This window comes from Apteryx mantelli, chromosome 2 (assembly GCF_036417845.1).
Source record: "Apteryx mantelli isolate bAptMan1 chromosome 2, bAptMan1.hap1, whole genome shotgun sequence".
Lineage (NCBI taxonomy): Eukaryota > Metazoa > Chordata > Aves > Apterygiformes > Apterygidae > Apteryx > Apteryx mantelli.
The window spans coordinates 80,399,833-80,413,181 of NC_089979.1; the positions used below are offsets into that span (position 1 = coordinate 80,399,833).

The 13,349-nt window shown below is 40.8% G+C and overlaps 1 protein-coding gene across 5 annotated transcripts in view; it reads left to right on the forward strand.

Annotated features, from left to right (window-relative positions):
- Positions 1 to 26: 26 nt before the first annotated feature.
- Positions 27 to 13,349, forward strand: part of DROSHA (drosha ribonuclease III) — a 70,458-nt gene continuing 57,135 nt past the window's right edge. For 3 of the 5 annotated variants that reach the window (XM_067290974.1, XM_067290977.1, XM_067290978.1), the window contains exons 1-7: positions 1,496 to 1,532; positions 2,633 to 3,490; positions 5,016 to 5,108; positions 6,082 to 6,313; positions 7,153 to 7,294; positions 10,396 to 10,550; positions 12,185 to 12,265. In XM_067290974.1, the coding sequence (XP_067147075.1) occupies positions 2,640 to 3,490; positions 5,016 to 5,108; positions 6,082 to 6,313; positions 7,153 to 7,294; positions 10,396 to 10,550; positions 12,185 to 12,265 (1,554 nt within the window). In that variant the 5' untranslated portion in view covers positions 1,496 to 1,532; positions 2,633 to 2,639. Of the gene's footprint in view, positions 55 to 438; positions 534 to 1,495; positions 1,533 to 2,632; positions 3,491 to 5,015; positions 5,109 to 6,081; positions 6,314 to 7,152; positions 7,295 to 10,395; positions 10,551 to 12,184; positions 12,266 to 13,349 lie in introns of those variants that run through there. The other 2 variants (XM_067290976.1, XM_067290975.1) reach the window with 2 other exon arrangements.

A 13,349-nucleotide genomic window follows, 5' to 3' on the forward strand; every position in this document is an offset into this window, starting at 1 on the left:
CCCGCCCCCCGCCTTCCTCTTCCGGCGCCGGCGCGAGCGGCGGCGAGGCGCCAGGTGGGCTCTGCGGGACCGCGGGGGGCGGCTCAGGAGCGCATCGAACGTCGTGGCGGCGACGTCACCCCGCGGGCTATTGTGACAGCACAGCCGCGCTGACAAGGGGGCGGCCGGGGCGCCGCCGCTCGGCGCTCGGGGGCGGCTCGTCCCGTCCCGCCCCGCCCCGCCCCGTCCCGTCCTGCGGGGGGCGGCCGGGGCCGGGGCCGCGGCGCCGCTTTGCCCCGGGATGGCGGCGGCAGCCGGCAGTTCCGGTGCCGCTCCGGTGGTCGCCGCCCGTGTGTAAATCGCCCTCTCCCGCGCGCCGCAGTTTCAGGGCGGCCCCGAGGGGACTCCCCCCGGCTGGACGCGGCGGTGCCCCGCGGCTGCCGCGCTCTCAGCCGCGTGTCTGCGCGGAGGGAGGTGCTTCTAGTAACATCTCAGGAGCCGAGGATACTTATTTTCGTGTGTGTGCGTGTGGCGCAATGCATTTCTCTTCCTAGGTGAGAGGAAAAGGATGGTTTGTCATCAGGGTTTTTCGGCTTGAGCTCACATCGAGCTTGAATATGATGAAAAGTTACAGCTGTGGGAGCTTTAAAATAGTCTGGGCATTTAAGATTATTTCATGGGTTTTTTTGTTTTTTTTTTTTCTGGCTTTGAATAGTTCAGTGCATTTTGAAGTGACTAAATTATGATAGCAAAACCTGAAAAGTTCTCTGAAAGTGCAGATAAGCTTAGGGCCATAGTTAAGGGGAGCTGGCAAACAAGACCTTTTGTGTGAATGCTCTGACACGTTGAAAAGAAATGTGCATTAAGTTAAGGTACCGTAGTACAGTGGTTTTTACTTTAATTTGTTCAAGGTAATAAAAAAAAATTAGCTCAGCCTGTTTAAATAAAATGTGTATGTAAATGTCAGCAAAGCACAAAACAGCATACTGGGACAACCTTGGGCTATGTAAGGTAAAATAACTGGTGAACTAAAGAAGAAATGATTTGGCATTTGATGGACCAGAATTAAGAATGGTAAAAAGTAGCACTATTGCCAGACCAAACAATGAAGGTGTGGACTAATTTTTTTTCCCGATTGTTTGTTTTTGAGATCCTTTAAAAGATTTGAAGGTACTGAACAGACCCAGGTTGACTGGAAGGAGTCAGTGGCTTTACTACCATGCCTGCTACCTCCTAGAAATTTGTGGATCCTCCCTTATTCTACTGGCCTTTGTCGCCCAGTTACTCAGGCGAGGAAGCAAATGCGGCTACCACCACTTCCAGTGGCTTCAACCAAGCCCCAAGCGTGGGACAGGAGACCTGGGGTCCTCCTGGTACCTCCCCCTCAATGTGCATCCTTTGCCCCTGTTTCATTTCTTTTCCTTTTTCCCTTCAGTTCACTGGCAGATGTCTGGCATCACTCAGCAAGCTTCATCTTTTGCAGCGCTGGGACGAGAATGCAGCCAGAAGTAGTACTCTGAGCAGCCCAAGTTTGCCAGGCTACGGGGTAGCAGGTGGGAGGCTATTCCCTGCATGTACTTCTGCATCAGTAAAGCCACTGTAAAAGGGAGGCTTTCTTTTCTGTTTCTGGTGATCTTTCCACATATATACGTGTGTGTGTGTGTGTGTCTGTCTCTCTCTCAACAGGATCTGACATTTGCAATTGCAGCACCGGCGCTTAACGATTTTTTTCCTCTCTCCCTCCCTTCCACCCAACACATCATAATTGATTCTTTATTTAGATGTTTTTTTCCTTTTTTTCTCTTTTTTTGAATTTTAAACATTTTAATTAAAAATGAATTTTAACTTTAATAAGCCGCAGCAGTTTTAATTTTTAAACTTTAATAGTACATAGTACATTAAATACAACGCATGCTTTTGAACAAGACTTCAGCCTGTTTAGAGCAGTGGCTGTTGCCTGCAAGGTAACAGGGCCAATTAGATACTTCAGGAATTTTGGAAACTGTTTATTTATTGAAATTAGAACAAAGCGTACATAAAAATTTACTGTGAGCCACAAAAATGTACGTATCTAACTTAAAATACTATAAAATATCTGTTGAGGTCAATCCTATACTAAACTGGGACCTAACTGTGAATGTAGATTCCCATTATCTTGTTTAAAATTCATGTGATTTGTTGGACCAGGCAACTTGTGATGTGTTAGTAAAGTTGTTCTGCCTGAAGTTTAGAATAGTGTCCTAGGAAGGAGTCCTCGATGTGAGACCTTGGATGACTACTACATTTACTAAAATGAGCGGTTTCGTTGGTGTGGGCATCTGGAGACTTTATACCAAAGCATCCATGGCCAACTAATCGTTTGTTGCAAGTAACATTGACCTAAATCAGAGAGTCCTGCCTGGGTTCTGGATTAGAGGCAGGAGAGTGCATTAGTGGAGTAGAGACTTAGGGGAATCTTGGGGGAATAATGACCTGCACTAGTCAGGAGCGCAAACCTCGCAATGAAAGTCAGTGGTCATCATCCGCTGCTCCTATTAAAGGAAACTGCAGAAATCATAATTTCAGCACTTTGGAAGTAGTTCCAGGAAATGCACAAACAACCTCCTAGAAAAGCTTTGTGCCACTGTACGTTTATTTATTTTCTTCTTTAAAGGTGAACCATGTCTTTCCATTCTGGACGAGGATGTCCCCGTGGCCAGGGGGGACCAGGAGCACGAACTTCAACACAGACCTACCGACCTCAGAACCTACGGCAGCTTCACCCGCAGCAGCCCTCCGTGCAATACCAGTATGACCAGCAAACTGCCCCTCCGACAAACTATCCAAACCCTCCAGCCACTGGTTACATGCCTCCCAGGCCGGACTTTGTGCCATACCCTCCTCCAGTGCCCCCTTCCACTCAGAACCCCATTAGCCAGTGCCCCATGAGGCCGCCTTTTCCAAACCATCAGATGAGGCAGAGTTTCCCAGTGCCTCCATGCTTCCCTCCCGCTCCTCCACCAGTGCCGAATCCTAGCAACACCCCTGTGCCAGGAACTCCTACTGGGCAAAACGCATTCCCTTACATGATGCCACCTCCCACAGTACCACATCCTCCCCCACCCCCAATCATACCGCAGCAAGTCAACTACCAGCCCGTTTACTCCGCAGGGTATTCGCAGCAGTCATTCCCACCTCCTAACTTCAATAGCTATCAGCACAATTCCAGCTCTTTCCAGAGCAGTGCTACCAACAGCAGTGGCGGCAGCAGCCATTTTCGGCACGCGGGTCAGTACCAGGGAGAGAAGTCACAAAGCGATCGACGGTCTCCAGAGAGGAGCAAGCACTACGAGGAGCACCGGCATCATGAGCACGGGCACATCCACAGTGACAGGCATCGGTCCAATAACCACGGGGACCGTCGGGATCGAGGCCGGAGTCCAGATAGGAGGAGGCAAGAAAGCAGTCGGCACCGGGCAGATTATGACAGAGGAAGGATATCGCCTCACCATAGAAGTTACGAGCGTAGCAGGTAACTTGAAATATCCTCTGTGTCCAGAGCGAGAGCCGTGGTCACTCTTCCATAGTATTTGTTTGAATCAGATGTCCATCCCTCACCCATGTTGTTTTCTCCTAACTTAAGATGTAGCCAGTGCTCAAGGCTTTTGCTGTCTTCCAAGTACATTGTTTCTGCCCCGTCTTTGCAGGCAAGTAAACTTGCTCCCCTTGTCCACGGACAGAGCTGGAAGCAAGCAGGCTCTCGTTTGAACACTGAGTGGCTTGTTGAGTAGCACTCTGTTCTCAGTGGGGTTTACCACAGTTGTTTCATGAAAGCAGAGTAAGCACAAGTTTGTGCAAAAGACTGTGTTCAGAGTCTCAGCCTTGCAAACGGATAAGTCTCAGTATTTCAAAGTTCAAGATTTGGGTACCAAACTTAGGCTATCACTTGTTACTTGAGTACAGCCCTGCTTTGATTAAGCCCTGTATTTGTAGATAGCCAGCACTCGGGGATTTTACAGTCTGATAGATGCACAAATTTAATTCCTGAAAACTAGCAGTGAGCTTTCCAGCAAAAAGACCATTGCACAGTGTTCCTCATCCCACTGCATCCCTGTCTTCATGGGAGACCTGTGCAAGTGTGTGTGGGCTTCGCAAGACCTCCCTCCCAGTGGACGTTGTAGACTTGCCTGTGTGATTCTCTTGGGGATGAAGACCTTGGCGAGCCAACCTGCGAGTTCCAGAGAGAACTGAGGTGAAAATAGGCATGCAGCAGTCCAAACGAACAGAGAACTTGCAGGCTGTGTTGTCATCTTAAGACTCAGGGGGATGAGTGTGAGCAACTTATTTTGGGTGTCTCATGAAGCTTCTGCCCCTCTGCTTCATAGATAAAAGCAGCTCATGAATCAAGAGCTGATCTGATGCGATTTGCTGCATGGTATTTTAGAGCAGACCATTGCCAGTTTTGTCTTCCGAATCTCTTAGATTTGCCGTCTTAGTGCCTCTCTTTGTGACTAATGATTTAGGTCAGGATTTTCAAAATGAGATACCTGAAAGTTAAATATCTAAATATTTACCAGTGCACCTAGATCACATGCTCTGTTTTTAGAAGCTCTGAGCTTTGCCATTTCACATGTGAAACATGAATTTGCAGTTAGTGTCTCTGGAAATGAAGCCACTTTCATTTAGATGCCTATATAGAGATTTAATTGCAGAACTTTAGACAGCTGTATTCCAAAAAATCACATTTAGTCATTTTATTCCTCTCTTTTGTTTTTTTTGCTCCTATGCCTTTCATTTCCAAAGGGGGATTTTCCTAAAACCTTAGTATTGGGATAGATGGCATTATAACAAAAGCAGAGCAGGAAAGTGACTATCTGTTCCAAATTTCTTGAAGGTCAGCATTAAGAATTTCTAGGTTTCTTTAACTCTAGCAGTTGGCACACATGTCATGTTGAACAATACTGGCAAATAATCTCATCCTGCTTCTGTGCTCCTTTCAGGTACGGATTGTAAGAAATGCCAATTTCTCATTTTACCTATGTTTTAAACTCTTTAAGGGAGCGGGAGAGGGAGAGGCATAGGCACCGTGATAGCAGAAGATCACCATCACCAGACAGGTCCTACAAAAAGGATTACAAGAGAACAGGAAGGTAAGGTGGTACATTTGGTCTTTCACATACTTAAGAGGCTCTGTGCATGTACATGTGTGTGTGTTTGTGAATGTATAATAGGTACATATGTGATTGGTCTGAAACTCGGAAAAGAGAAGAGTTTTAGGTATATAACCATCTCCATATACATTCAAAGTCACTTATCAAGGCCTTTTAGAGTTAGAAACTTTTTTTTTTTTTTTCTGGCAAGAGAGCTTCTCTGCATTATCCTAAAGACTCCCTCTTACATCTGCTTCTAGTTTATAAAGTACCAAGATTATTTAAAGTCATGCTGCATTTAGAATACCTTTTAGGGGCTTTTCTTGTATTGTTGATCCTTTACTTCTAACTCCTGGAGAGTTGAATTTGGTGCAACATGATTTATAGGCAGAGGAATTAAAAAAGCAGTTTTCCTATATTCAACTCCCGAAAGCATTACCCTTGCAATGCATAAGAAATATCACAGGCTGCGTTGTTCAGAGGAGTGCAGGAGTTAGATTAACAAAAGCAATGTGGCTAGTGTATAATCCTTCCAATAAAACCCTAGTTCTTATCTCATACAAATAGTTTGTGGGCTATATGTTAAAACTTTGTAATACTGTAAATTTTAGTTGAGGTACTTCAAACCTAGGAACAAAACGGGGCGGGGGCGGGAGGGGGGCAGGGGGAAATTCATCCAGAATGCAAATAAGAATTTTAATCTAAAATGACTTTTTTATTCTAATTCTCAAATATGGCTTCAAATAGAAAATTTTAATTTTCAATTTTAACTCCTATTTCTCATGATAGGTCTGACTACAAAGTCATTTTTTACAGTCATAAGTTAAAAGCAGGAAAAGGCAATTGGATTGTGCTATAATTTATGTGGTAGAATAATGTACTCATCTGAAGGAAATTATTTATTTCTCATTATAAAGCTATCACTATTAGAATATAAAAGAGAACTGTGTATATTTGCTTCCTCCCTCTGAAGCCGCTCTCCAAGCAGAGAGAGAAAGAGACCCCGATGGGAGGAGGACAGAGAAAGGTGGTCTGAGAGCCAGAGTGCCAGCAAAGAGAAGAATTATACCACTATCAAAGACAAAGAGTCAGAGGAGAATGCATCTGAAAAAAATGAAGAGGAAGATGATGAATTACTTAAGCCAGTCTGGGTTCGCTGTACCCATTCTGAAAGCTATTATTCTAATGACCCTATGGATCAAGTGGTATGTTTGAGAGAGAACTCTAAAATACTGTGCATCATCCCTTATTGATTATTTGATTACTTGATTAATATGAACACTTCAGCAGGATCATATTTTGTGTCATTCAGTGTTTAATCCTTCTCTCCTCCCAACCATCTCAGTCTTTTAACCCTGTAAGGGTTTTATTTGGCAGTATTCTTCTCCGTTTTCATCAGTTTCTTATGTCTGTTTTCATTTAGATTAGTGGTGCATGGAAGAGGGATTTTTTTGTCTCCAGGAGAAAAAGGTTTTTTTCCATTATACCTGTATTTGAGCAAAACTACCTCAATCATCCTATTGTCAGTCATCCCTGGAGAAGTTTTGTACAGAAGCAGAAAGTCAGGATTCTTTGTACTTAACAATAGCAGTTGCTGGGGAGCAGTGTTTTTTTTTCTGGTGAATCACTGTTTCAAAGAAGGCAACAAAATGAGCTGAAGTTCTTGTATTTCTAGTGTGCAATAAGATTGTTTTAAATTGCTACATATTTACACAAAAGGTCAACTGTTTCTTCTTAATCTAGGTTGTTAAAAATCAACCTTGAGCCATCCAAAATGTGTTTAGCCATAGTTCTGCATGGCTAGGCCACAAGTTTGATGATAATGCACCAGCAAATGAAGTAATTTCTCTGTGCATTCACCTGATGGAGGAATTTAACCATATGCTAGAGCCTTATCAAGTGTTTCCATGTTTTATTGAACTACAGCACTGAGATATGTCTGCTTTTTCCATGCCTTTCTCTGTGAAATGATGAAACTTGACGTGTTCAGGGGAACTGATATTTCAACATTGTCTTTGTTTCTTGTTCCCTTTTTAATTTATAGGGGGACTCTACTGTGGTAGGAACAAGCAAGCTCAGAGATCTGTATGAAAAGTTTGAGGAGGAGTTAGGAAGGCGTCAGGCAAAGGCCAAAGCAGCCAGGCCACCATGGGAGCCACCAAAGACCAAGCTGGATGAAGATTTAGGTAGGCAGAGATGATGGCAAAGCTCTGAAGTGCAGTAATCTGTCACTGATCTGTTTTTCTGCGCTTGTGTGTATTCAGTGATGTCAGTAGGCTAATACGTATTTTTAAATCCCTTCTTTCTGTTGAAAACCCATGGGAGTTTTACCGTTGCTTTTGACTGAAGTAGATTTAGGCTCTTTACCCAGCAAGGCTAAGGGAAAATGAAGAGGATCCAGCACAGTCTTATGCTGAAGTCTCTTCCATGCCATGAAATCTCCCTGAGTCCAGTCTTGGCATGATCTAATAGGCCAAGGTACGGGGCACAGGAGGCTTTGAGGAGCTCCTGGTCTTATGTTTTTTAAAAGGAAGCAAAAGTAGTGATGATAAACTCATGTGGCAGCTTTTTATGGTGTTGAGCTCATTTTCCTTCTGGACTGTATTTTGGTTGTGCAACTCTGCTTCTTGTGATCTAATAGAAAAGTTTTAAGTTCTCAAAACACAGTTTATCTGCATTATCCTTGTTCCCACGTGGATCTTTTTGCAGTGGAATAAATCTGCTGGCTGTATCACTTATTGAGGAAGTACTGGTTGAATTAGCAGGCGTACTTTTTGATAGCAATTTATCCACTCAGAAGTCAGCGAAAGCTGTTTTTCTGTTTTGTGAGACCTGTTAGCTATTCTTCTTATTATTCTTCCAGCATTTCGGTGCTTCATAGTGTGTTTTCCAGTCAATTGTATCAGTTCAAGAAACTCTTATGCAGAACATGCTAATTTAGGCATTCTGTTGGTTTTTTTTGTTAATTAGTGCTTCACATTTGCCAGTTAAGCTGCTTCAGACTCTCAGATCTGAGCTGAGTAACACTTTTGCAATCAAATATGAAAAAGTCTGAAATTGAAATACAGGTGTATATAATGACACAGTCAGTTACATGTTTACAGTGCAAAATGATATCATAAAGATGAAAGGAAAAAAATAACCATAGCTTAAGTAAAATGCGAATTCACTATTGTAAAGAAAATATGCACATTTTTTGAACAGCGAATATACACTTTTTAATTCACTCAGGAATCACTAACAAAGTATGCAGGAGATGTGTTTTCCTGTGGATGAAGGAAGAATAACCACTACATCCAGCCTATCTGTGCTTCGTTTCCTCGGATCTCTGCAGAAAGAGTTCCCTCACTGCTCTAGCCTAAAATATGAGAGGGCCAAGAGCAAATTAGCTTTGTTCCTTTTTCCCCTCTTTCTGGAGGACCAGAGGGCTCTGTCTCTGCACTGTCCCACAGACTGACTTGGTGTCTGTTCAGGCTTCTCCTACAACCGTACTTCTGTTATGTCTAGTAATTTGTCTTATTTTCTTCTTCAGCAAATGCTGTGTCTTTTCTGCCTTCCATTTAGCAGTAGTTAGGTATTTAATTTTTTTAGCAGAGAGATACCAACAAACTCTGAGAGCATGTGCAGGTTAGGAAAGGCTGATTTCAATACATGAAATCCAGAAATTGTGCATTGGCATTTCAGAACTCCAAATTACTCTCACAGGTCCCACACTCATTTTGCACATAAAATTAGACTTACAGAATTAATGTTTATTAGAGAACTTTTAAAACTCAGGTGTTTATATATTTTTGTATGAGTGTACATGTATGCACATACAGGCAAAACTTGCTGGTAACTGAACATATGTACCATGTAAACCATATGTCTCAAGGATTTCATTTTAGTAACAGTTTTTACTGAGTTAGGGACCATTTAAAAATACATCCTGGTCAAAAAGGGAAGAGTGTATTACTAGCAATTCTTTGTCTCACGCTCTCTGTCTCTTGCTCTCTCTTTCTTTTTTATTTAAGCTAAGAAGAATTTTGCATTTAACAAATACATGCATTTAACAAATACATATTTTACACTCTAGTTTCACAGTATTTCAAAGCAGTGGCAGTGTAGTAATGCGTCTTCTGTAAAGTCAAAACTTAGCATTGGAAGGAATGTTGCATCCCTTCTTCCAAGAATAATAAACCTTACTTGCATCATGCACCAGTGTATGTTTTGGCTATGAAAACAGTTATTTATATTTAAGTTGGAGCTAAGGAAACCTGTGGAAATCGGTGACATTACATACATAAGAAAAGGAGTGCACAGGAGTTCAAGGAATTGCGAGATCGGGCTCTGGGTTTTTTGGGGGTTATGTCCAGACGCTTAATAACACTACCCTGGCAACAACGTAAAGGAGAGTCTGTAACAGGTCTGAGACCTTTTTCTGTCCTGTTTGTTGTTGTTTTTATTTTTTGTTCTCTTTGGCATTTCCTCCCCCTTCTGATATATCACAAGAATTGTTTCAGTTAAAGAATATAAAGAAGAATGTCAAAAAAAGTAAGAAAACTCACAGAACAGGGGTTCCTAAAAACTTAAGGCTAGATTCACTCAATAATTCCAAGGTTTACTTCTTATCTGTGATTTCTAAGATGTGATAATGAATTTAGTAGAAATACTTGATTTTGAAACTAATCTAGCAATAGTCTTCTCTAACAATACATGTTCTGTAATAATTCAGTCTGTACATGCTGTGGATAGACACCTCGTGGATAGACAGTGTTCTAGTACAGACAGGAAACATTTTTGGGTAAGGTGAAACTGTATAGAAGCACTTTGCTCACAGCAATCGGAATTAACTTCTAAAGAACAAGAGGTGCTATTTAGCTCATATTTGCAAATTTCAATGTATTTTTTTCTCTTTTCTTCCTTCCTCCCTCTTTTTTTTCTACTTTAGGATAATACTTGTATTGGTTATAGCTCTATAATCTTGTTCTATGAAGTATTTTAATGTCAAGTAGCTGTAACTGATCTTCTAGAACTGATCAGTGGTGCTTCTGGACAGCCCAGCAACAATCTCTGAGGCATGCAAACAGATGCAGTTGATGTAGGCATTTAATATCCATAGCATTTGCTGTCATTTTTAATTAAAAATTAAAATGTCCCTCTTTCATTAATGTGAACGTCACACACAACTTTAATAACTTTCAGTGTGCCACAGTTTGCTATGTAATAATAGAGAATTCATTGCTACTGGGGAAGAGAAAATGTGGAAGTGTTTTTCAGCTATCTTTATTTTCCCTATGTGAATCAGAGAGCTCCAGTGACTCAGAATGTGACTCTGATGACGACAGCAGCTGCTCTAGCAGTTCGGATTCTGAAGTTTTTGACGTCATTGCAGAAATTAAGCGTAAAAAAGCACACCCTGATCGTCTTCATGAAGAACTGTGGTACAACGATCCTGGGCAGGTATGGTGAGAGGAAAAAGTGCTGTATTTCTGAAAGTCAGATTCTTTCCTGGAGACATGAAATTCAGCATTATTGTCAAATATGCTGTATGACAGCTACTTCAATATTCATTTTCTCCCTTTTCTGTCTTGTCTTATTCTTCACTTTTGATTTCAAGCGTGTGGCTCCTTCCAACTTATAAATCTTGGGGAATATTCAGCTGGAATCATGTCTGACAATGTTAGTAAAGCCTGAACTGCTAGCAGTGTACTGCTAATGCTGTCCTTTTTAGCCCTGAGATGAAGGTACACAGATGAATTCTGGGATGGGGAAAAGGCAGCGTGTGTATCTCCTTTACAGATTATTTACTTAAAAGCTCTCACTTCATAATGATAAATAATGCTTTAAATATGCTCTTAATGCTCCCAATTTCTTGTCTAATGGTTCTTTTGTAATTGCATAGAGATTATAGTTCTCATTAAATGTAATTGGTGAGCTCATTAAATGTTTTGAATGTATGCATTGTACAGAAGACTAATTTTTGCTTGCAAATTTGCCATCTTCATCTTTCTTACTTAAATATTTTATAGTCCATTCTAACTCTTTTTCAAGTGGCACCTTAGTAAATTTATTTTTCTGGCATTTTGTGTGATGCATGAGTTTAGAATGCAGCAAATCATAATAGCAAGAGATACTGCAATACTTATGGCCACTGTGATAATTCAAAGGTCTGCTGAATCTTCTATTACCAACTCATATTTATACTTCTAGTAATAAAAATAATTTGAATCAGCATAGCTAGTTGCTTTTATTTCTATAGGAAAAAAAAATAGCAAACTGTTTAGCTATTTATTGAAAGAATGTGTGTTGCTCTTGGGCACATTTCAAAGTAATGTCCTAGTCCAGAATATTGGCTAAATAAAAATAAGTGAAATAACTGTGGGATGAATAGTTTCTGGAATGTATGGTTTCTGAGTTTCCTACTGAAAACCATTCTTTCCTACAAATGTTCCTGCAGTTTACTCCTCCTTATCTTTCCAAAAGGGGCTGAAATCAAATCATAGTTAGCTTGTCAATACTGTACTACCCCCCCCCTTTTTTTTTTTAGTGATCTATCCACAGGGTATATTTGAAGTGTTCCCATTACTTCTCTAAAGTACCAAGTATAAAAGTATAATCTTCAAATGCTCTGCTTTACATACTTTGGGTGATACCCTGCTCACATTGCAGACAACTTAGGGACAGGATTTCTGTCAATGAACCAAGCGGAACTGCTTGAATGTGGAGATTTTGACATGTAGATATTTGCATGTGTATGTTTAGGGCCTGAAATTTTGTTGTAGGCAGATAGCATACTGTTTATACGTATAAGAAATGAAAAAGATATATATGATGGTAGAGCAGCACAATTCTGCTGATGCCATTTTCCCATCTTGTGCTTCTGAAAGAGTGATGAAATTCTAATGCCATTGGGCAGTTTTCTTTCGTTAGTCTACACTGTTTTCAGCTTTATTGGCTTGAGAACATCCACTTAATCTAAGCATGACAGGCTTTTAGAAGCATCAGCACTCCTGGCATTTAAACCAACATACTTTTCCAGACACAATCACTTACCATTTTTCAATAAAAACAGAATCCTATTTTGTTTTTGACAGATGAATGATGGACCACTGTGCAAGTGCAGCGCAAAAGCCCGACGAACAGGAATAAGACATGGCATTTATCCTGGCGAAGAGGTTACTAGTTCTAAGAATTGCATTTATGAATACAAACTTGCTGTGGTAGACTCGTCCTTGGGTTGCTGGGTTTTTTTCCTCACTTACAGGTTTAGTAAAAACTACTGTGCAATGTTAAATCAGTTAGTTGTGTAACTTCACATTTAAAATGCAGTACCTGTAATGAAATACACCTGGAAACCAGAGAAGACTTTCCTGAATTTTAGTTCTAGGTTTTTTAAAGTTTTTGAAACACAGTTACATTAATAAAAAAGAACATGTGGTCAAAGTTCTGTCGTTCTCAAGTGGGTGAGTATGTTATGAGGGCCCCCTTTGTGAAGGGAGTACTTTAAAAGCAAAAAGGAAAAGTGAGCAAATTAGTAATTTTGCTGCTGGCAGCAGCAGCAAGCTTGTCAGGAGGTGCTGTTGCCTCAGCACTAGAGCATGTCTGCACCTCAAACTGCCAAATGATTTATTAAGTTCTTTACAAATACGTGATTAAAAAAAATGACTCTGTCAGTCTCCTCCAACACTTTCTTATAATGATAATGCCTTTCCTTTGAAAAATGTTGTTGAAATAGTACTCGGTTGTTTTCCTTAGAAATATTAATTTGTACAGAGTATAGGCTGTGACCAGCATTGTTTCTGGAGATAGAAACAATGCTTGGACCACCTCAATTTTTTTTTGTTTTAAGAATAAAAAACTTATGTTGTGAAAACATTCAAGAGCATTAATGTGTAGGTTTTCCAATTTAGCAATGTAATTTTTCTTGAAGATTTTAATTTTTCAGTATGCCTTTTTACATATGTATACTAAAATGTGTTCTTTCATTTCTCTGCAGTTAAGAATTTGTGAGTGTTTCTATTATAAAAGATAAATTATTCCATTTCAGGAAAAATTGCTCTGGTCTGAAGTTTACAGTAAATCACTTCAGTCTTGGATCAGTTCCTCCCCACGTTGTTTCTAGCACTTTTCTTGCAGAGAAGTAGGGAGAGATTTTTAACAGGAGAAAACCATGCCACATCAAACCTGCTGCATGAAGGCAGCTGCTCCCTGAAGCAAGTCCAGCTGGGAGTTTGAGGCATCTGAAAATCTCCTAGGATA